Source organism: Nansenia antarctica (genome assembly GCF_963989245.1).
Source record: "Nansenia antarctica genome assembly, chromosome: 2".
Lineage (NCBI taxonomy): Eukaryota > Metazoa > Chordata > Actinopteri > Argentiniformes > Microstomatidae > Nansenia > Nansenia antarctica.
Window position 1 is genome coordinate 15,059,720 of NC_137675.1, and position 23,141 is coordinate 15,082,860.

The window sequence follows — 23,141 nt, forward strand, 5'->3', positions numbered from 1 at the left end:
GCTCCAGTGTCCAATGGCGGTGTGCTTTACACCACTCCAGCCGATGCTTGTTGGAAAGGTGGCATCCTTTGTCAAGTGCCACGTTGAAAGTCACTGAGCTTTTCAGTACGACCTATTCTACTGCCAGCGTTTGTCTACGGAGATGACTTTGTACGCTTGCTTTTATGTTAGCAATGGGTGAGACTGAAATAGCCGAACCACTAAATAGAAGGGGTGTCCACATACTTTTGGCTATGTAGTGTATGTTAGGCTCAGTACGGTATAATGTTTTGCAGTGGTCATTAAAAATCCAGGAAGGGGGGGGGGGGGGGGGGGCCTTCATTTAGCCATTTTAGGCCAAGTTTCCTATCAGAGTCCTATCATATCTAATGTATGGCCTGTAATAAGTTCATTAACGACAGTAGCGACAGCAGGGAGCGGTCTAATGTTTAGTAAGCCTCGTTCCAGCTGGGTGATGCACAGAGAAGCGTTATCAGTGGAGGGTGGGCCGAAGGGGGGAATGGATGTACGCTTGTTCAAACAAACACCCCTGGGACTGGTCTAGCCCTGACCAGCATGGGCAATCTAAACAGCCAATCTAAACTGTCTTAATGGGATCAAAATACGTCACAGGTCCAATAGAGCTACAGATGGTTAGGCAATTCCGACGTGGTTGTACAGAGGATGGGCTCGATGGGCCACCAGCCAGGTGACGTCTCCTACTGTAAGTTCATCACTTCATGCCGCATAGTGTGCCAACATGTTAAACATGATGCTGAAACCCAGAGGTCAGAGTTAGAGAAGATGGGCATAACAGAGCTGGATTTGGTGTGTGTGTGTGTGTGTGTGTGTGTGTGTGTGTGTGTGTGTGCGTGTGTGTGTGGTGGAGGGGGGTGGAATCATATAAAAGAGAGATGTTTCTCTCTAGGGCCTCCCCTGGCCTGGCAGTGGTGCGTGCGTTATTGCATTCCCCATTCCCCGGCACTACTCCGTTAATCTCCGTTATTGTCTGTGTGGGATTAGTCTGGGGGGCCAGGGGGGGGGGGATATATGCATATTCAGGTTACTCCCTAATCCCACTGAGATGCTCCTGGACGGCGCCACCTACAGGGAAGAGGGTGTCAGGTGACACACGATAACGAGTCAGCTTAAGGACACTAACCAGTAACCACGTGGCATGGAATATAGGTTTGGTATTACTTTTCACCAATGATCCGTTTGGTATTATGTGGGTAGTGGTGGTCTAGTGGATAGTGAGTAGGACTTGTGATCGGAAGGTTGTGAGTTCAAATCCCGCCTGAAACCACACCACTACTAGTGTGCCCTTGAGTAAGGCATTTAGCCCTCAGTTACTCCAGGGGGAATGTCCCTGTAATTCGTAATTGTAAATCGCTTTGGATTAAAAGCGTCTGCTAAATGGCAAAATTAATTAATTAATTAGTATTACTTTTCACCAATGACAAGGTTACAATGTGTGAATTACAAGGTGGGAAGGTGATAAAATCGTACTACTTACGGGGAATGCATGGAATGGAAAGAGGAATCAACGTTTGATACCATTCCTCGTTCCATTCCATGCATTACAATGGGCCCGTCCTCCAATTTCTACCTCCACCAGCCTCCTCCATTTGTACAGTACCTTCTTGACAAGAGCTCACTCGAAAGAGATATCTTCAATCTCAATGTGACTTCTCTAGTTCTAGTCTCAATACCAGATCAATACACATAAATATATACTGCATGTGTAATGTCTGTTTTTTTTTTTTTTTTTTTACTGTGTGCTTGTCCTCTCTCTGTTGCCGTCCATGTCGTCCAGGAGCTGGTCACGGCCTGGTACATAGGGTTCCTGGTCCTCATCTTCTCCTCTTTCTTGGTCTACCTCGTGGAGAACAAGTTCAACAAGGAGTTTGCCACCTACGCTGATGCCTTGTGGTGGGGCACGGTGAGTTCACTTATGATTCCTAAAAGGGGAGTGTTGGATAAATGTTAGATAAAGTAAATTTTCATCAAAACAAAGGATCCATATTACTATCAACTGTTGAAACAAATATTTACCTGGTTGTTTGATGTTTTATGAATAGATTGAGTTTGTCTATGTCTGGGAATGATTTTTTTTTCCTGGGCAACGAGAAAAATAGAGCTCTTCAGACTGAATTCTATTTCAGAAGGTGTTCTTTTTGTATAAATACGAGACCATTATAGTTTGTTATTTTCGCAGAGAGGCCAAATAAGTCATACTCCTGCCAGCACTTCCGTCCGTCCTGTTTTGTTGCTCAGGAGCTTTGGTTAAAAAAGCTTCTCCTTAAACATTGGCCCTTGCTCCATTAACCACCATTTTCATACTGTCTCAAAAGAAAAAAAATCCTAATAACACAAAATGGCCACAGCCATCTTTGTCATGCATGGCAGCCAGAGCTGAGTAGGAGAGAACGGAGAGGCACAAAATCAATAGGGAATTATCTCCTGTCCTGGCCAGCCCATTATATAGTGAATGAACGGGTTATATGAAAGAAAAAAAACGAATCAAAGGCTCTGACACACTCTGCTACATGGGAGCTTGGACCCAAAAGCGGAGACATATAATCACAGCTTTTACTCTGATGTATGTACCTTCATGGAATATTCAGTGAAAATAATAGATAATAATAGATAATAGATAATAAATAATAATAGATCATAGATCATAGTAAAAGCCTATCCATTTTGCTTGGATGAATAGCGCCTGCCCTGACTCTGATCTTTGACCATTTTACTGCAGAATCTCTTATTTATCATTATCAGGCCATTTGGTTATGTGTCTCCTGGGTGGTGACCTATTCATATCAAGATGGCTTCTCATTACATAACGCTGTGTTTTTGTGTTTCTTAGATCACCTTGACAACAATCGGCTATGGAGATAAGACCCCAAAGACGTGGACTGGTCGAATGCTCTCGGCTGGGTTTGCACTACTGGGCATCTCTTTCTTTGCACTGCCAGCGGTGAGCACACACACACACACACACACACACACACACACACACACAAATCAAAATATTTTTGATCAGGTTATGTTGCATACACACATACTTCAAAGCATTGACACAAAATGGAGGATGAGGTCCACAGTTGCACGTCCTCTAACCTGGATGCCATGTCTTCCAGGGCATCCTGGGCTCAGGCTTCGCTCTCAAGGTGCAGGAGCAGCACAGACAGAAGCACTTTGAGAAGAGGAGAAACCCTGCTGCTTGTCTCATCCAGGTAACAAAGTGCATCTCTATCTACTCTGTCTGTCTCATTCAGTCCCTGTGACGCACACTGTCATTTGAAACCTGCATCATAGACTTTTGTGAGACTCTAATAATAGTCCTTGAATGTATTGTGAGGGGCGGCTGTGGCTCAGGAGGTAGAGCTGGCGTCTAATGATTGTGAGGTTGGCAATTCGATCCCTGGCTTGCCACGTGTCGAGATGTCCTTGGGCAAGACACTGAACCCCAATTTCTCCCAATGAGCGGGCCGGCGCCTGGCATGATAGCTTGCCGCCATTGGTGTGTGAATGGGTGAATGAGAGGCCATTGTAAAGCATTTTTTGAATAAGGCGCTATATAAGTGCAGTTCTTTTACATTTATGATTTTGTTAGGACTCATTTTAAACCTTTCGAGATTCAGTGTATTTATGTTGAATTGTAGTCCTCCTTTCCAGAATGTTTATGAATAGTATACCTAGTTTCCCTCAGTTGGGGATAAGATCATGGGACATGTGGTGTCAAGACTAATAGTTATTTTGTTGTTACCCAGTCTCTCTTTCTTCCTCATGAACTCTCCAAAACCCGTTTCCAGCCCTTAAAGGAACAACACCATGTAGGATTATTTCCTAATCTCTCCGAGTGTCCCTCTCATATCCCAGTATTCTGACTGCTTTCAAGGGGCGTTCTGAGGCTGGTGGAGGCAGAAATCGGGGGACGGGCTCATTGTAATGCATGGAATGGTATAAAACATGTGCTTGATGCCATTCCCCATTCCAGTCCAGGCATTACACTGAACCCGTCCTCCGATTTCTACCTCCACCAGCCTCCCCTGGTCCCTTCTCCCCTGTCCCTCTCCCTCTACAAAGAAGAGCGCCAGCCAAGCTTTAGGTGTTGGAGCATACCATCCCCTTCCCTCTTTCCTCCATCCCCCCTTTCCTCCCCTTTTCCTTCCTGCCTGTGGTGGATATAACCTCACATTGTGGTTCATTGTGTATCCCCCCTGTGTGCTGTCTCTCCTCGCCATCCATCTTTTCCCTCCTCCGCTGCCTCCTCTTCCTCTTATTCCTCTCCCTCTATACTCTTCCTCCCCATCCTCCACTTCTTCCTCGTCTCCCTCTATTTTTCCCCTGCTCCTCTTCTTCCTCTCCCTCTATCCTTCCCCTCCTCCTCTGCCTTCTCTCTCTATCCTTCCCCCCCTCCTCCTTTTCGGACTCCTTCCCGTCTATCCTTCCCCTCCTCCTCTTCCTCCCCTCCTTCTCCTCCTCTTCTTCCTCTCCATCCCCCTGTACCAGGCTGCGTGGCGCTACTACTCCACGGACTGGAGCAGGCCATATCTGAGCGCCACGTGGCAACTCTGTGTCAGCCAACTGCCCAATCCCAGGCATGTATCCATGCCTGAACTCCGCCCAGCGACAAGACGTGTGACCTGTGTTGTTTATTTTCACTAATCAGTTTTTTTCTGTTTTTTCTTTTTTTCTTTTAAATTGTTTAATTGTTTTAATTTATTTTTCTTTTTTTTATCCCTCCTCCTCCTCACTCCTTTCTTGGCCATGTTCTTTCTTTCTTCCTTATTCATTTAATGATTTTGGTTTCCCTTGTTTTGTCTTCTTTTCTTCTGTTTCTCGTGTGTATTCTGCATGCAGTGTGTTTGGCGTAGTTATTCGGCTGATGAGAATTCGGTTTCCATTGCTACCTGGAAGCCTCACTTGAAGGCGTTGCATACCTGCAGCCCTACAAAGTAGGTACAACTATGGCAGCTGGTGTCTGTGTTTGGTGTCTGTGCCCCTGTAGTAGTTGTTTCCCTCTCTTTCTTTGTTATTTCAATTATGTATGACTTTATTTGACCCTTTCTCTTCTTTTGTCATTCTCTCTATCTTCCTATCTCTCTCTCTCCCTATGTCTCTCTCTACTCTTTCTCTCTCTATCTCTCTCTCTCTTTCTCTCTCTCTCTCTCTCTCCCTCTCTACCTCAATTTCGGTTTTAGTTCCATTCCCCATTCCTTTTCTGTGATTACAAGAATACATTTTGGTTTTATACTTTGCCTTTTCTTATGACACATGGTTCACAGCCATCAAAAAGATCAATATTGTCCAGGCTCCTTTTGTCCAGACTGTGGTGCCGTGTCCTTGTTCACGACTGCTTCACCAGTCCAGACAATACCACCATCAAACCTCTATTCGACAGGCATTCATATTTCGCAGCACACGCTCCTATTTCTCGACTTACAACAGTCGGTTGAGTTTGAGATGGGCTTGTGATGCCAATTTCAGAAACGGAGGCAGCCATTTGAGCAATTTTCCTCCATGGCATCTATTAATGATGGCAATCAGTGTCTAAATGAGCCAATCAAGCGTTATTGAATATGCTGCAGTTCTCCTCTCATTGGATTGCCATTGAGCTGGAATAGCCTGTCTGATTGGGCAATATAGCGCCTGTATTGGCATTATCTGCCAATGTCGTTTCGCTAGTCATACAGATGGATCTTAGTGGAGCCTGGAAATATTGGGGAAGCCATCTGCTGAAAGAATAGCTATATAGACACACATGCATGCACACCAGGGGGGGGTCGGTGGAGGTAGAAAAAAAGAAGTCATAGCTCTTCATTCCGTGCATTACAATGAGCTTGTTTCTACTTGCACCAGCCTCCCCTGATGCACACACACACACTCACACATATATTTTCCATACTTACCTTTAACAGAATTATGCCAACGGTTTGTGGATATCCTCTTATCCTAGTTATTGCTTTGTCTCCTCACAAGTGCTTTGTGAGTTTGCCTGGATAGTCACGCATACCGCTTTGGCCTGCATGTGTGCTTACCCAACTAGTGAGTCTTGTATCGTTTCAGCTCTGTTTCCTTCATTATCATAATGCTTGTGATTTGTTTATGCGCAACATGCGCTGCATTTGGCAAATGGGACATTTTGATGAACCTTTCAAAATGCATCTTTCTATACTCCTCGTACTGTATATTTCATGATTATGGAACATGAGTAATTAATGATGTTTTGAGGATAACCTTGCTGAATATTTTCTCACTTTTCTCCTGTGACTGCAGGAAAGAACAAGGGGAGTCAACGACAAGGTTTGTGGCACCTCAGCTTTTCTCAGATTGAAAAAAATATATATATACAGTACATAGGTATATTGTGAATCGAGTTGAGGAAAAAAGTTACATTCAACTTTTTTCCTCGAATCGATTAAATAGAGCATTACGCCGTTTTTAAGCCCATGGATCTGAGTTCTTGTCTGTGTTATTCTCTGTATGGAATATGCTCACCTCCTCTCAGAAGAACTGTCAGTTTTCTTTTTGTTTCCTTTTACACATTTTTGTGTGTTGCTTTTAGAAATGAAGTTCAAAAGTACCTCCTCCAAACGGAGGTGTATAAGGCTGCCAGTCAAGGCTCTGGGCCACTAATGGACCCTTTTACAGAAACGCTCTCTGGAATGACTCATTATTTTACCTTTCCTTTATGCCTCTTTACCTTCGTTCTTTCCCCTCTCTCTCTCTCTCTCTCTCTCTCTCTCTCTCTCTCTCTCTCTCTCTCTCTCTCTCTCCACCCACCCTCCACCTCCAAGCTCCCATCCTTACCTTCTCTCTTTCTTTTTATCGCTTTTGCCGGAGGTACTTCCATCAGGAGAGGAAATTACTGCACTGGTCTCTCACAATGAGAAACATTTGTGTTTATTACGGCGGGATAGTTTATGTGTCTTTTCAATTTTCCCACATAATGGGATTTCAGTGGACACGGCTATGAATTAGAGAGGAGAGTGATGGAGGTGGAAAGACCCTCTGTGTGAGCTACAGAGTGATATAACAAGCATCCGATGTTACACAACAGCAGATAATACTGCTGGAAAAGAAACTTTAGTTTTTTTATCAAGAATATTGTACGTTTTTACTGAGAAATCAAAACATATACAGAATATTGCATTCATTTGCCGGAAACCTACTAGAGTTGACCTTGCCTGTTTGTAGTGGAGGATAGAATCCCACGCAAACTTGAGCACTGGAAAAGCATGCCGTTTTAGAGAGAAAGCATGCACCTTTTCTTCTCATGGTCAAGGGCTACCAAACCCACAGGGGCAGAATAGAAAGGAGCAGAGTACCATTGAGCTAGGTGGCGTTCACCCTGACAGCCCACGGGTGTTTAGCAAGGTGCCTGTCAAAAAGTGGAGCGTCCTCTCACAAGTGACTCAGCACTTAGCGCGTGCGCACGCACACACACACACACGCACGCACGCACGCGCGCGCGCACACACACACACACACACACACACACACACACACACACACACACACACATACACACACACACTCACTCAGGGCCTAGCTAAAGATGCATGGTTAAATGAGGGATATCGAAGTGAACTGGAATGAGTCACCAAATGATAGGCTTTTTTAAAATGGTGGTCATAGCTCTTCATTTTCCTCCAGTGAACTCTATTGCCTCCATTCCGCTTTTTTTTCTAAATGATATACTGTCGCTTCTTCAACCACTGCGACGCTCAACACTGTACCAAAGTGTTGATTGAGTAGATGTCATAAAGCCTTCATTATGCATGACATGAACAGCTGTGTATATAATGCCTGACATAAATGTACATCGACAGTCATACGAACGTATACTGTAACCACAAGACATTTTCTTCCCATTCCTCTTCATACATACTGCAGTGTCGTAACACCTTCATGTCTGTCTATCTCTGGTTTTTTAGTAAGATTCTTAGTAGTAAGCAGAGGCTACTGAGACGGTGTACAACTCGGAAGAATAGGTACACGACCACACGGCATCTCTGCTCGGCCACGTGACTTTTGTCTTTGGGAATGCTGACTAATTCTCGATGCATGGACATCCGAAGATCTTTTTTAGAAAAAGCCGGTGGGCCTCAAAATGGCCGCCGATAGGTTCTAAACTGTAGCTAGCTCTCTGTGCATTTTTCAGTTGGCTTTTGGTTTGAGCTGCCTTTTTCGAGACGAAGCTTGAGAGTCTCCACTACTGCCTGTTGTTGCTTTATGGTTTTAACCTTTGATGCCATGATTTTCATGTAGTCAGCCTTTTTCTTTTTCTTTCGGAGAACAATTTCAGCAAACTAGTTTCTGATCACTTTGAATTTTGCCCCCGATGAGCAATCAAACACTGTTCTACGGTACCTCAGGCCCTATCTTATCCAGGGGAGGCTGGTGGAGGCAGGATGGGCTCATTGTAATGCATGGATTGGAATTAGCATTTGATTCCTTATTCCATTCGATGCATTACAATGAGCCCGTCCTCCAATTTCTGCCTCCACCAGCCTCCTCTGGTCTTTATCTATACTCATATAAGGTTTAGGTTTATTTTACAAGTCATAGCACAACTTCTGCCATTCACACTCATGCTACAAACATCATTAAGGTGTCACCAGTAGGCTACATCATTACTGCAACTCACTAAGACACACTGAAATCCCCCCTGCATTCACACTCACTCACAGTCACGAATAGAGCATAGCATTGGAAGCATGGTTTTGTGTGATGAAGCCTGTCCACCTGCCCTTGCTTGCTTGCCTGCGCACCGCCCCTGCATGCTGCCGTTAGGAAACCCTGTACACAGTAGACTGACCGACCATTCGCTTGCCTCAGCACCGCCTTGGTCCCCTGCATCTCACAGTCACAGCAGTCATGAAGATTATAGAGAACTTCATGAATCGTTTTTCAACATAGTTTCACCATGTCAGACATTTTGGCTTTCGTCACATTATCCTAGTAGTACTATCGACCCTGTCGCCTAGGTCATTTCCTAAACAAGTCCCTCTCCCACACCAACTTGTCTGTTAGCTCTTCCCATCGTTGCTCATCCAGATTCTCTTAATTGAATCAGACGACACGAGACACATACAGTGCTGCAGGGCCCTGCTGCCTCATTTTTGCCTGTCCTGCGCTTGCATTTTGGATACGTGCTTGTTGCAATGCATGCTGGTCCCGTCCATCCAGCCTCAGATTAATGCATTACTTTCCTACCAAGGGATGAAGATGTAGGGCCTGATGGAAGTCAGAGAAGATGAATGATCTCAAACGAATGGTTTCCGATCAAGTGCATTTTGTTCTGTGTGTCTTGAACCTAAACCTTGGCCTGTGTCCATAGATGACCCATCCATAACTTACACTCCTTTTCTCTTTTATTCTCTCTACCTGTCCGGCATCCTCATCATCATCATCATCATCATCATCATCATCATCCCCCCATCCTCCTATGCAGTCAGAAGTTGAGCTTCAAGGAGCGGGTGAGGATGGCGAGCCCTCGCGGCCAGAGCATCAAGAGCAGGCAGACGTCGTCGGTGAACGACCGGCGTTCTCCAGGAGCAGAGGTGGGCACCGAGGGTACCAGTCCAGCCAAGGTCCAGAAGAGCTGGAGCTTCAACGACCGCACCCGCTTCAGACCCTCCCTCCGCCTCAAGAGCCAATCACGCTCCAACAATGATGGTGAGACAACCGATAAAAAGCTATTATGTCCTTTGTGGACTTGAGGGTTTTAGTGTGAGATGGGTTGTTGCCATGTTGGATGGACACTATGGAGAATATGCTTGAAGGAAACCGTTATTCTTATGCATCTGTAACAGTGTTATATAACATCGACAACTGTGTTGTAATCAGTACCTCATTAGTTTGATCTGGTGTGCTAGTGCTGTGATCGTGCCTTGACACCTACTCTCATCTCAATGATCTCACTAATGATCCATAATAATTCTAATAATAATAATTCTAATAATTATAATAATGATACGTATCCTTAGCATTGTTAATGATAGTAACATTTATCTTCTAAAGCCACACAATATACCCCTATCCCTGTCCAATCACACTCGCAATGGAAAATCTCCATTGAGGATGCTTTTTAGTCCATAAAACCCTAGAACCCCTCTCCCTGGCCACTCCATAACCCCTATCCCTGGCCTGTAGTGTGTTCTGGCCAGCCTGTGTGTAACAAGGGATTAATTGCTTGACCACTGGGCCTTACCATCGGACCAGAGCCAGGCAGGGGCAGCAGAGCCAGGCAGTCAAGAATGTTATTGCCTGTTTGTGGTGCCCTGGCCTGGGCTAGCAGGGCTGGCTGGTCTGGGTTATGGATGGGAATGGTATGCTGTTGGAACCTCCCGGGATCCTACTGGCCAAGCCAGCTGGCTGCAGTGCTGCAGTGTAACAGCCACAATAACCAGCCTGCCAGGCTGAATGGAACCACACTGCTATTGCGAGAGGTATTCGCTGCACTCTTTGCTAGGGTGTAATGCTGCTTCCAGCGTATCTGGGTGAGAATAAATATGCCAGGAATGGACTATTGCTCTGGCAGAGATATTGTGTTTGGCAAAGTTTTTGACAAGTAACAATCGCTAATGACAGTGTAGGCCTGTGTAGACACTTCTCTCGTACATGTTAGGAAGAGTAGGTTTACCGTGTAGAGTTGAATATATCATGTCAGATGGATGAATCTCAAGCATGCAAGAGTGAGGTCATTAAAAGTAACCTTCATTAGAAACTCATAATGGTGTCAATAAGACAAAACATATTGGACAAAACACATGTTAATGCAATTGAATATTTTTACTGTCTGAAATATAAATATTTGGTGTAATAATTAATTTTATAATTTTAATAATAAAATTATTATGGTGTGACAGGTGGGGGAGGAGGGTGGGGGGGGCAAGGAGGAAGGGGGAAGGGGGAAAACACAAGGAGATACAGGGGTCACTCTGCAACCATGAAGGGCTTGCAGTGTTCACGAGAGCTGCAGCTCCGCTCCTGGACTAGGTCCTGAGGTGTTGCTCTCAACGCTCTGGCTGTCCTCTGCTCCTGTAGCAATGAGGTTAGCCTTAGAAAAAGAAAGAACACTTTTTACTGGCCATTCCAGCTTCTATACAACAACTATACATGTTCTCACATCACATTTCAATATACACAGTTTGTTCACACTAATGATAACAGCATCAACCAAGCATGACTTAGAGTAAGATGAGAGTAAAATAGTACAACAGTGTAACAGACAATAACAGTGTTACTAAGATAATAACAAACAACAACAAAAAACTGCTTACATATTTGTCTTTTCCTCGACCTCTTCTAATGGCTCTCCAAAGGCCAGAGAACCATGCACCTCCTCTCTTTCTCCCTTTCACCTTAGTAGGCTTGACCAGGATGGAGTCAATCACTGCAGCAGACTTGAGGTCCTGGTTAGGTTGAAGCAGGCTGGCTGCACTGGACTTGAGGTCCTCACTTGCCTGGAGCAGGCTGGTGTCAATCACTGCAGCAGGCTTGAGGTCCTCACCAGGGTGGACCAGGCTGCTAACAAAACCGCTCTTCTCATGTTCCTCTTCCAACTCCAGCAGGAGTTGAATAGTAGCAGAGTCCATTTTCACCATGGGCTCCCACACCATGCTGTCAAGGCCTGCCACACCTGAGGCTCCGGGCTGGAGATTGGTGCCCAGAGTGGGGGGTGAGGATGGGGAGAGTTCATCCACCCTGAGCAGAGAGCTGTCGAAGGCTGCTGGAGCATATAGGTTTTTCTTACCTAGTTGCCTACGGAGGGACTGGTACATGTATTTGGTCTGGGGGAGCAGGCTGGTACCACTGACTAGGGAACAGTCATCCAGAGTGGGGGGTGAGGATGGGGAGAGTTCATCCACCCTGAGCAGAGAGCTGTCGAAGGCTGCTGGAGCATATAGGTTTTTCTTACCTAGTTGCCTACGGAGGGACTGGTACATGTATTTGGTCTGGGGGAGCAGGCTGGTACCACTGACTAGGGAACAGTCATCCAGAGTGGGGGGTGAGGATGGGGAGAGTTCATCCACCCTGAGCAGAGAGCTGTCGAAGGCTGCTGGAGCATATAGGTTTTTCTTACCTAGTTGCCTACGGAGGGACTGGTACTTGTATTTGGTCTGGGGGAGCAGGCTGGTACCACTGACTAGGGAACAGTCATCCAGAGTGGGGGGTGAGGATGGGGAGAGTTCATCCACCCTGAGCAGAGAGCTGTCGAAGGCTGCTGGAGCATATAGGTTTTTCTTACCTAGTTGCCTACGGAGGGACTGGTACATGTATTTGGTCTGGGGGAGCAGGCTGGTACCACTGACTAGGGAACAGTCATCCAGAGTGGGGGGTGAGGATGGGGAGAGTTCATCCACCCTGAGCAGAGAGCTGTCGAAGGCTGCTGGAGCATATAGGTTTTTCTTACCTAGTTGCCTACGGAGGGACTGGTACTTGTATTTGGTCTGGGGGAGCAGGCTGGTACCACTGACTAGGGAACAGTCATCCAGAGTGGGGGTTGAGGATGGGGAGAGTTCATCCACCCTGAGCAGAGAGCTGTCGAAGGCTGCTGGAGCATATAGGTTTTTCTTACCTAGTTGCCTACGGAGGGACTGGTACTTGTATTTGGTCTGGGGGAGCAGGCTGGTACCACTGACTAGGGAACAGTCATCCAGAGTGGGGGGTGAGGATGGGGAGAGTTCATCCACCCTGAGCAGAGAGCTGTCGAAGGCTGCTGGAGCATATAGGTTTTTCTTACCTAGTTGCCTACGGAGGGACTGGTACATGTATTTGGTCTGGGGGAGCAGGCTGGTACCACTGACTAGGGAACAGTCATCCAGAGTGGGGGTTGAGGCTGGGGAGAGTTCATCCACCCTGAGCAGAGAGCTGTCGAAGGCTGCTGGAGCATATTGTAGGTATTTCTTACCTAGTTGCCTACGGAGGGACTGGTACATGTATTTGGTCTGGGGGAGCAGGCTGGTACCACTGACTAGGGAACAGTCATCCAGAGTGGGGGTTGAGGCTAGGGAACAGTCATCCAGAGTGGGGGTTGAGGCTAGGGAACAGCCATCCAGAGTGGGGGTTGAGGCTGGGGAAGCCTGGAAGAAGTCTGAAAGAAACGCCATGGAAACATAGGGTAAACACAACTGATTTTGTCTCTGAAGGCCAGGATATTTGACAACAAACATATAATTTTCCCCTCTCAGACCTCTTAAAAACTACATGAAGTATTTTAAAAGCCATTAATAATAAACCCTACACCAGTTAATGAGATATACAGTATTTATACAACAGTTAGTTAGTTAGTTACGACCAAGTAATTTGATTGGACAAGAGGCATTCCATGAGTTACGATATACAGTATAACAGCACTGGGACTTTTAACTATATGTATCACTCCGCCGCACAGGTGTTCTAAATGACCGTTAATTAGACTACATGTTTGTGTTCAGGTTACTAGGCAACAGTCCATTTGAAGTTCAGTTGCGGAACTATTTTTTGTTTATTTTGATGATTAAATAAACAAACAAATCATAAACTGTTGTCGCTTATTACTGTTAACTAATAAATCGCGCTGTAGAACTGTTGTATAAAACACTCCCTCTCGTGTGATATTGCTTAATTAACACATGCCACCAAAGCGACTGTCAACCAAGTCATATTTCACTGGTTGCACAATACATGGAAATGTACAAATAAATGTACACGATACAAAGTAGCTAGCCACGATACAAGGTAGCTAGTTTGTGTTCAGGTTACTAGGCCAGTTGAACAGTCCCGTTGCGGAACAATTTTTTCTTGACGGAGCCAAAATAAATGATTAAATAAACAAACAAATCATAATCTGTTGTCACTTATTACTGTTAACTAATAAATTGCGCTGTAGAACTGTTGTACAAAAGCAATATCACACTCGAGGTCGTGTGTTACTGAATATCAGCACGGCTGTGATTGTAATTTCGTATTCTCACCTGAAAAGTTGTGGTACTCCATTGTCGTCCGTAATTAATACTGTAACATGTAAGCTTATCGCTGTGTGACTGTCTTGTTTGTGAGCAAAGAAGAAATAATGTATGGAGTTCTTCAGAAGTTATAAGAAATGTGTCTGACTGTTATGATGCTGTATCTAAGAGATGGATTTGAATCCCCGCAACTGCCACATTCGATTACGCATTACGCATTACGCAATCATAACATTATATGGAATTCTATTAGTGACACATTAGCTACAGTAAAATAAGTCTTCAAATTGCTTTGAAAAGTAGGCCGTAATCAAATTATGCGGTTGTTGGCCCACACACATATCATGGGCTTTAAAAACGCCGGCCCTACTGCAGTTTGCGAAATGGAAAGTAAGATATTGTAGAGAGACTCTATGTCCTATTATAGATTAGGCTATAGTATCCAATAACATCCATTAGCTATTTTATGTTTGACATTATAAATGTCTACATAAGAATTGTATATGAGACAACATGGCAGTGCAAGTTTGGCCTACTTTCTGGGTGAATGTCCAGTGCGTAAAAAAAGCGGGCAAGGCGGGTGCGCGATGGGCCCGGTATTGCGCGTCTGTGTGGTTTCGGATTAATTGCTTCCAGACAGTATGCTAAGTACATGCCGTTTCGTTGTTGAGAAACCTCTGAACATTTCCAACAGGTTTGTTACGTTAAACTATGGTATTCGCTGGACTGTTTGCTAGGGTGAAATGCTGCTTACAGCGTATTTGGGTGAGAATAGATTCAAGGAATTGACAATTTTTGTCTTGCAGAGATATTGTGTTTGGCAAAGATTCAAAGACTGACAAGTAGCGATGGCATTAACGCTAATGACAGTGTAGGGGTGATGCTGGGGAACAGTCACCCAGAGTGTGGGTTGAGACTGGGGAACAGTCACCCAGAGTGTGGGTTGAGACTGGGGAACAGTCATCCACCCAGAAACCCAGAAGAGGAGGTCCTCACAGCCTGCTGGGGCATAGCAATATTTCTCTCCCTCTATCTCAGCATAGATCTGGGCAATGTATTCGCTGTCAGGCCCATAGAGAGCACTGAGTTGATTCACCCTCTCAGCTGAGTGTCTGAAAAGAAACGCCATGTAAACATAGAAACACCATGGAAATACAAATTATTTTGTCTCTGAAGGCAAAGGTTATTTGACAACAAACATAACAAACATTCCCTGTCAGACCTCTTAAACTATTTTAAAAGCAATTTTAAATGATATTTTTAAAAAGTAATTTAAAATAAACCATACATAGTATTTGTTTATTATATTGCTTGGTAACAACAAAAACAGTATACAGGTATTTGAGCCAATTTCACCTACATTTCACTGACAGTCCCATGCACTAAGGTTTACATTTTCGTACATTGTCGTCAATAATGAATATTGTAAAATGTAAGGTTATCGCCCTGTGACTGTCCTGTTTGAGAGCAAAGAATAACTAATTTATGGAGCAGCTGCAACAATCAATTGTGTAGCATTTTGCTCCAAAATATCAGTTGGAGTTATATTAGTAACATGTTTAGCTACAGTAAAATAAGTCTTCGCAAAATTGCTTTGAAAAGTTTAAGATATGCTACATTTCCATGTTTCTATCTTTAAGTTTTGCCTTGAATATTTTAAGATTGCCAATTGATCTTACAGCAAGGCTGCACTGAACAGTTGCTTTTCGAAAAACATACATTTGTTCTGTGTTTGATTTCAACTAATGAAAGAACATAAATGAAATGCATGGTCTTTGCAGACCTGTATGAAAATATAATTACAAGTATAAAAAATAAAAACATTTATAAAGAATGTATTGGCAGACACACACACACGCACACCAATCCTCTGGCCTGTTGTAAGATTAGCAACAGCACTAACCTCGGGCCATTGATAACTTTTTATTGGGCAGGGAAAAACGCTTGACTCTACACTTCTAACCTCCTCGCCCAGCGCTGCTGCACGTCATAACTCAGGAGAATCATAAACAGCTTCATTGTGACAAATGTGTACCATTACCAATGTATCCACCCAGGGCACTACCACAGACCTTTCTGCTGTTGAGTCTCTTCTGTGACCACTAAGGGTGAAAAGCCACTCTTTCTTTCCCAATCTCTCCATTTCTATGTATCTCTACTTCTCTTTATCATCAATTATCCCTTTCTTCTTTCTCTCACTTTTTTCCCCAACCATACCTACCCTCTTTCTCACCTTCTCTTCTCTGTCTCTATCTCTCCCTCTCTCTAGCGGACTCTAACATGACGGGGGACGATGCGTTCGATGAGAAGGGCTGTCACTGTGAGATCTCTGTGGAGGACCTGCTGCCCTCCGTCAAGTCTGTCATCCGAGCCGTCAGGTGAGACACATTCTTCATGGACCCCAACCATAGACATACATACACCATGTCCTTTCTTAGTCGCCCTGATCTTTGTCCTATATATTTCACCCTTGCAGTGTTGAATATACTGTCGAAAGGGTTGGAGATGGGAGGTAATACTTTCGTGACAACTGTAATATAACTTGTCTCATATACCGGCGGTTTTTAGTCAGGAGGTCATGAAAAATGATTGGCAGGTACACTGTATTGATTTCGTACAATACCTGGCTAAACCCATATTGTTGGTGGTAAGAAGGATGTGCAGTGATACTATTGACCCTACAGGCAAGGTTGGTTATCCACAGCCGAGGAGGCTGGTGAAGGCAGGAATTTGAGGACGGGCTCATTGTAATGCATGGAATGGAATGAGGAATGGTATCAAAAGACGTGTGGAATGGTATCGAATGCACATGTTTGAAATCATTCCTCATTCCATTCCATGTGTTACAATATGCCTGTCCTCCGATGTCTACCTCCACCAGCCTGTTGTGTGCATTACTGTACCTATGCAATATTCATCTACAACTCTCTCCCCAATACTCATCCTTAACGTACGTCAACCTTGCCTCTTGGGTCAACAGTATCACTGCACATCCCACTAGGGACCCCTATGGTTTGAGCCAGGGATTGCACTAAATAAATACCCCTCTATTCTCTGTGTGGGGGAGTATTCAGTCTCATATTCATCTCTGTTTCTTGTGTTTGGCCCATAGTCTCCACAGGTGTGTGGGTACTAAGCGCTCCCTGCCATAGTTTCTCAGAGTGCTAGATTTACACAAACACAGCTAAAGTAAGCAGAAAGGCTAACCTCCTTACAGTACCTCTGGTATTTACCACACAGCGTATTTTCTTGAGAAATATGAAATGATTTTCCAGATGACTGTGTGTGTGTGTGTGTGTGTGCGTGCGTGTGCGTGTGTGTAGAGAAACTAGAGATGACTTGGAATGGGATAGTTTTTACATTTTGTGAAAAGCTTTAGTTTTTGTGACCTGTACTAAGTACCTCATCCCTAGAGTGTCCTCCTGCTGTGAGAGGTTTGTGTCATTCTTCGTTTGAGGACGCCCCCTAGTGGTGAGCCTAAGAACTGTTTTGGATCCTCACTACCTGTGTCCTTCCAGGATAATGAAGTTCCATGTGGCAAAGAAGAAGTTTAAGGAGACTCTGCGTCCGTATGATGTGAAGGACGTGATTGAACAATACTCTGCTGGACACTTAGATATGTTGTGCCGCATCAAGAGTCTGCAGACGAGGTAAGGACACTCGTAAGATTAGATTAGATTCAACTTTGTCACCGCACAAGTACAAGTACTGAGACAACAAAATGTACTTTGGCATCTAACCAGATTGCAAATAGTGGCATAGTGCAAAAGACATGATATGTAGACAGTGCAAGGTATAATCCAAGTATAAGGTATTACAGTGAGTATAAATAAGTTAATATAAAAGTGAATATACAATATCAATATGATGTGTACAGTATGATATGTACAGAACAAGGGCAATAGGTCTTGAGGTATGTACTTATATGTAGATGCATAATTAGAGACTAGTATAATAAATATGATATGTGCAAAGTCCAGTATAGGTATGGAGAGAGGGTACAAATATACTGGGAGTCAATGTTCCTTTCGTTGGTGGGGGTGGACCTCAGGAGTTGGGCACTGATGAGGGTGGAGGAGTTGAGGGTCCAAGAGAGGTCCTCGGAGATGTGGACACCCAGGACCTTGAAGCTGCAGACACGCTGCTTCACGTGGGTGAAGAGGGAGTAGAGGAGAGGGCTCAGCACACAGCCCTGTGGGACACCGGTGTTCAGGGTCAGGGTGGAGGATATGAGGTTGTCTAACGTGACAAACTGGGTCTGTCAGTGAAAAAATGTCAGTGAAGACCTTGACCAGCTGTCCAGCGCACTCCCTGTGCACACGGCCAGGGCCAGCAGCCTCGCGTGCATTCACCTTACTCAGTGCACGGCACACATCAGTGGTGGAGAGTATGAGGGGCTGGTCGCCTTGGGGGAGCTCAGTTTTGAAGGCTGGGTCCTCGTTGTCCCGGTCGAAACGAGCATAGACGTGGTTGAGCTTGTCAGCTAGGGAGGCAGTGCTGGTAGGTAGGAGAGGCTGAATATTTGGGCTTGTGGTCCGTGATGGCCTGTACGCCTTGCCACTTCAAGGATCAGAACTGTTCTGGAAGTGCTCCTCAATCTGTAGTTTGCGGTTGTATTTGGCCTTCCTGATGCCCCTCTTCAGGTTAGCCCTGGATGAGCTGTAGGCCTCTGCGTCGCCAGATGTAAACGCGGACCGCTCATCCAAGGCTTCTGGTTGGGGAAGGTTCATATCTCTTTGTCTCCCATCATGCATGTGTTCACCCACACTGCCTCAATTGCATAGCACTGCTTATCCCCTGACCTGTGTGTTTTCTGTGTTCTGTGTGTGGTGTGTGTGTGTGTGTGTGTGTGTGTGTGTGTGTGTGTCTTCACATGCTTTGTGTGTGTGTATATATATATATATGTGTGTGTGTGTGTGTGTGTGTACCCTCTTCCCCCACAGACTGGATATGATAGTTGGCCCCCAGCCCCTGAGCAGCCGAGCCAAGACATTTTCCTCCCCCTCCCTGCCCATGTATTACACCCAGGGCAGGAAGAACTCCACGCAGGGGTCAGAACCCCCTCTCACCTCCCTCTCACACCCCTTACACACCCCTACCACGCACTCCGCTTCCATCACACACACTTCACACTAACTCTAACTGCCTAACTGTCTAACTCTCCATACCACCTCACACAACCCACACACCAGCATCCTTACACATACTCTTCTTTACTCATACACACTCCACAGAATCCTCTCCTCGCACACTCCCTACCACCTCACACACATACTCCTGCAATACTTACACACACACACACACTCTTTTTTTCATCACACACACACACTTTATACACTCAACCTGCCTGACACATACACACCATACCCCCTCCTCACACTCCTGCTTCCTTACACACACTCTTCTTTCATCACACACACCTGACACCGTTTTTACTCCTCTTAACGCTTTGCATGCAGACTGAGCTATCAGCGTAAAGCTAAGCCCTCTGATCTAGCCTGTTGACAGTGCTAGGGGAAACGGCATGGTACATCTCAAACATGGGCGCTCTTAAGTGATACCTGTACATAATGTTAGCCAGGTATCATTCTTGCATGGGACGATCGTTTTGGTCTAAATGATCAATTCAGTTTCTTCTTTCAGCCTGTTGATCTACAAACCTGTCGACTGAGTTTCCTCTTTAACCACACTGGATTTTTGATGTTTCCTAAATAGAGAAGCCTGCCACTATGTGGCCAAGTAAAGCATCAACTTATCCTCTTCTGATTGGCCGATTTGACGAGAAAAGACTGAGAGCAATGACCTGAGCGTCCAGTAAATCTTTGTCTTAAACACTTTTTTTTTTTAGTGTGTTCATTCATTTCATTTTAATTTTCAAATCCAGTGATGGCTATTATTAACCTTCAATACCCTTATTTTTCTCTTTGCCTCTGTGGCGTGTACCTGGACGGTTGTGCAGCTTAATACAGAATCACTGTATTCAGAGAAAATAGCGCTATCTTCACACTGCGCTGTATTCTTGGTTCTCTCTTTCTTCTCCTCATGGCGGCTGTGCTCTGGACAACCTCTGAGTTTGGTAGATTCTCTCTCTCCCCTGTTTCTCTAACAATATTCTGTGTGTGTGTGTGTGTGTGTGTGTGTGTGTGTGTGTGTGTGTGTGTGTGTGCGCTTGTGTGTGCGTGTGTGGTGTGCGCTTGTGTGTGCGCGTGTGCATGTGTGTGCGTGTGTGTGTGTGATATAGAGTTGACCAGATCCTGGGGAAAGGCCAGATTCCTCTGGATAAGAAGATCAGAGAGAAGCTTCTGTCTGAGGGAGACATCCTGGAGGACATGAGCATGCTGGGACGTGTGTGTAAGGTTGAACGACAGGTAGGCATGCTGCCCTAATGGACCCATGTTGAAGAACATACGGTTGAATATGGAAGGGTTAGTCAACAACGAGGGCATGCTCTCAGAAGAAGATAATCCATGACCTCTGAAGGGACGCTTTTTATTCTTTTTTTTTTAGGGGAGTGGGGGTGAAACTACTAGGGGGTCCTTTTGTTTATTTTCTATGTTGATAAGAACATAGAAAGTGGTGGTGGTAGTGGTGGTCTAGTGGATAGTGAGTTGGACTTGGGATCGGAAGGTTGTGAGTTCAAATCCCGCCTGAAGCCACACCACTACTAGTGTGCCCTTGGGTAAGGCACTTAGCCCTCAGTTACTCCAGGGGGAATGTCCCTGTAATTCGTAATTGTAAGTCGCTTTGGATAAAAGCGTCTGCTAAAATTTTATGGCAAAATTATTAAATTATTATTATAAGAACAGTATTGTCAATAAAATACTATAGTAAAATACTATTAAGAGTAGTCTTTTCCTCCCTCCCTCCTTCCTCCCTTCCTTCAATTCATCCACCCATCCATCCATTCATTCAACCCTCTTCCCTCCATTTCCAGGTCCAGTCTATCGAGTCGAAGCTAGACTCCCTGCTGGACATCTACCGGCAGGTCCTGCGTAAGGGCTCGTCCTCTGCCCTCACCCTCTCCTCCCTGCCCCTCTTTGAGCTGGAGCAGACCTCTGACTACCAGTCCTCCATCCTGAGCAAGGACCTGTCCTGCTCCACCCAGGTCAGCAGTGGCCCGGGGGGCTGTGTCACCCGCTCCTCCACCAACTCCACCCTCACCCGGGGCCTCCACCTCATCCTGGCCCCCCCCAACGAGCTCAACCTCAACCTCAACACCTCCACCACCTCTCCCCCCTCGGGCCTGGGCCCCCCCTCCTTCAGCCCCTCACCCCTCCCCGAACATCACCCCCACCCCCATGCCCAGGCCCAGCCACCCACCCCTGACACTGGGAACCCTGTAGGTGGTTCTCTGTTCCCCACCCTAGCCAGACCTCCCCCCCCGCCTCTTCTCCCACCCGGCCGGACAGTGGGTCCCAACAGCAGCACCGCCTCCAGGTTGGAGAGGGAGGTGGGGGACTTCTGCACGGGTCTGGGGGGCCCAAGAGAGGATGGTACCCTGGGCCTGGGCCTGGGCCTGGGCAGGCTGGGGCAGCTGCGGGGGAACGGCAGCAACAGCAGCAGTAACGGCAGGCCCAACGCCAAGGAGGAGGGCTCCTGGAGGAGACACATGAGCCTGGAGATGGAGCCCCTGGTGCCCCTGGTTCCCCTGGCCCTCAGCCGCTGCTCAGGCCCCAGCCAGGTGGACAGAGGCCTGGGCAAGTCCATGTCTGTCCAGGACCTGATGCAGGCTGCCCCGGGGGACGGCAACCCCAGCCTCAGCCCCTCCACCCCCAGCCCCAGCAGTGACTCCCCTACCGGATCCCACCACAGCAGCCCCCAGGACCCAGGGGGAGGAAATGGGGGAGGGGGAGGGGGAGGGGGGTGGGGGGAGGACGACCTCTTTATCAGCGACAGGGACGTGGACGGGCTGGTAGAGCCCCTGAGCTTTGACTTCCTGTCCCAGGGGATGGTGGAGGCCACCACCTACTCCTCGGAGCTCCTCAGGGTGGGGGTGGGGGTGGGGGTGGGGGTGGGATCGCTGGGGGGCAATCGCAGCCTGGCCAGTGGGCACACATCCACGCCCTCCACCGGGAGTGCCGAGTCGCCGAGTCTGCCGCACGTACGGCTAAAATAAGCCACGCCCACGGACGGACCACTCGCAAAGCTCACCTCACAGAGACGTTTTTTAGTCTTTTTTTGGGACGGGCAGGGGAGGGGGGGGGGGGGGGGGGGTACTATTAGAGGTCTTTTTATTTCTTTTTATGTTGATTCATTTGATAAGCATAGTTTATTTCATACATGTTGACCATACATATCATTGCATGAATTATTCTTTTTAAAAAGTATGGTTGAACAAAAAAAAAAAGAAGAAAATAATATGAAGGTTATTATTAAGAAACTTTGATGTAAAGAAGAAAAGAAACACAAGCAAAACTTGATACTGAATGACGGTGGGTTGATCTGGGGTCTCGAGACTGCATGAACACTGCATGTTTTCAGTCAAAAGTACATGGATGTCATGGTATATACAATTTACCCATACCGATAACTCTTTATTCAGTAACACACGCAACACGCAAGTCATGGAAGCCCATAGGCCTTACAGCAATCCCTCTTAGAGAAACCCCTCTTGATTTTATTACACATACTGATTATTGTACAAAAGTAAATGCCAGGCAAAGTCAGAGGTGTCAGAACCTATGAGACCAACCTCATATGATGTTTCCCAAAGTTTGTGAGAGGCTGCCATCTTGAAATGAATGTTGCCTCAACACGACATGAAGTCTACCACCTCCATCAGTTCCCTGTTCGTCCATCGTTTTAACAATTGCAGAAAAAAACATTGGTACAGCACAAACATCCATGTCACAGAAATGAGATTTTTAAGGTTTTCTCTAGGACCAAGCCCTGGTCAGTCACCTAGTTTGAGGTCTTCGGCTATCAATAGACCACCAGGTTCAACACACACACATAAACGCACTCTCTTGTAGTTTACATTATCTTTGTACAGTACACACTAGCTGCTATATACAGTCACAGGTACATCCGATAGTGAGACAAACAAATAGCTGCTAAAATACAGGTCAATTATGCACCAGCCGGTTTCTAGCCAGCAACCATGGTATACAAACATTTTGAATGTCATTTCCTAGTCTAGATACCTGTGTCTCTCACCCAATTTGTACATTTTTGGCACAACATTGTGTATTGATCTGA

At 45.9% G+C, this 23,141-nt stretch overlaps 1 protein-coding gene across 1 annotated transcript in view; it reads left to right on the forward strand.

The window, feature by feature from the left end:
* Positions 1–22,059, forward strand: part of LOC308176049 (potassium voltage-gated channel subfamily KQT member 5-like) — a gene marked incomplete at both ends in the record, with an annotated part of 110,638 nt that extends 88,579 nt beyond the window's left edge. The window contains 12 exons of the mRNA XM_080550644.1: positions 1,796–1,921; positions 2,849–2,959; positions 3,123–3,218; positions 4,849–4,943; positions 6,265–6,291; positions 7,926–7,982; positions 9,446–9,669; positions 16,213–16,321; positions 17,462–17,593; positions 18,887–18,994; positions 20,185–20,311; positions 20,878–22,059. Coding sequence (XP_080406770.1) covers positions 1,796–1,921; positions 2,849–2,959; positions 3,123–3,218; positions 4,849–4,943; positions 6,265–6,291; positions 7,926–7,982; positions 9,446–9,669; positions 16,213–16,321; positions 17,462–17,593; positions 18,887–18,994; positions 20,185–20,311; positions 20,878–22,059 — 2,394 coding nt within the window. The remainder of the gene's footprint in view (positions 1–1,795; positions 1,922–2,848; positions 2,960–3,122; positions 3,219–4,848; positions 4,944–6,264; positions 6,292–7,925; positions 7,983–9,445; positions 9,670–16,212; positions 16,322–17,461; positions 17,594–18,886; positions 18,995–20,184; positions 20,312–20,877) is intronic.
* Positions 22,060–23,141: the final 1,082 nt, after the last annotated feature.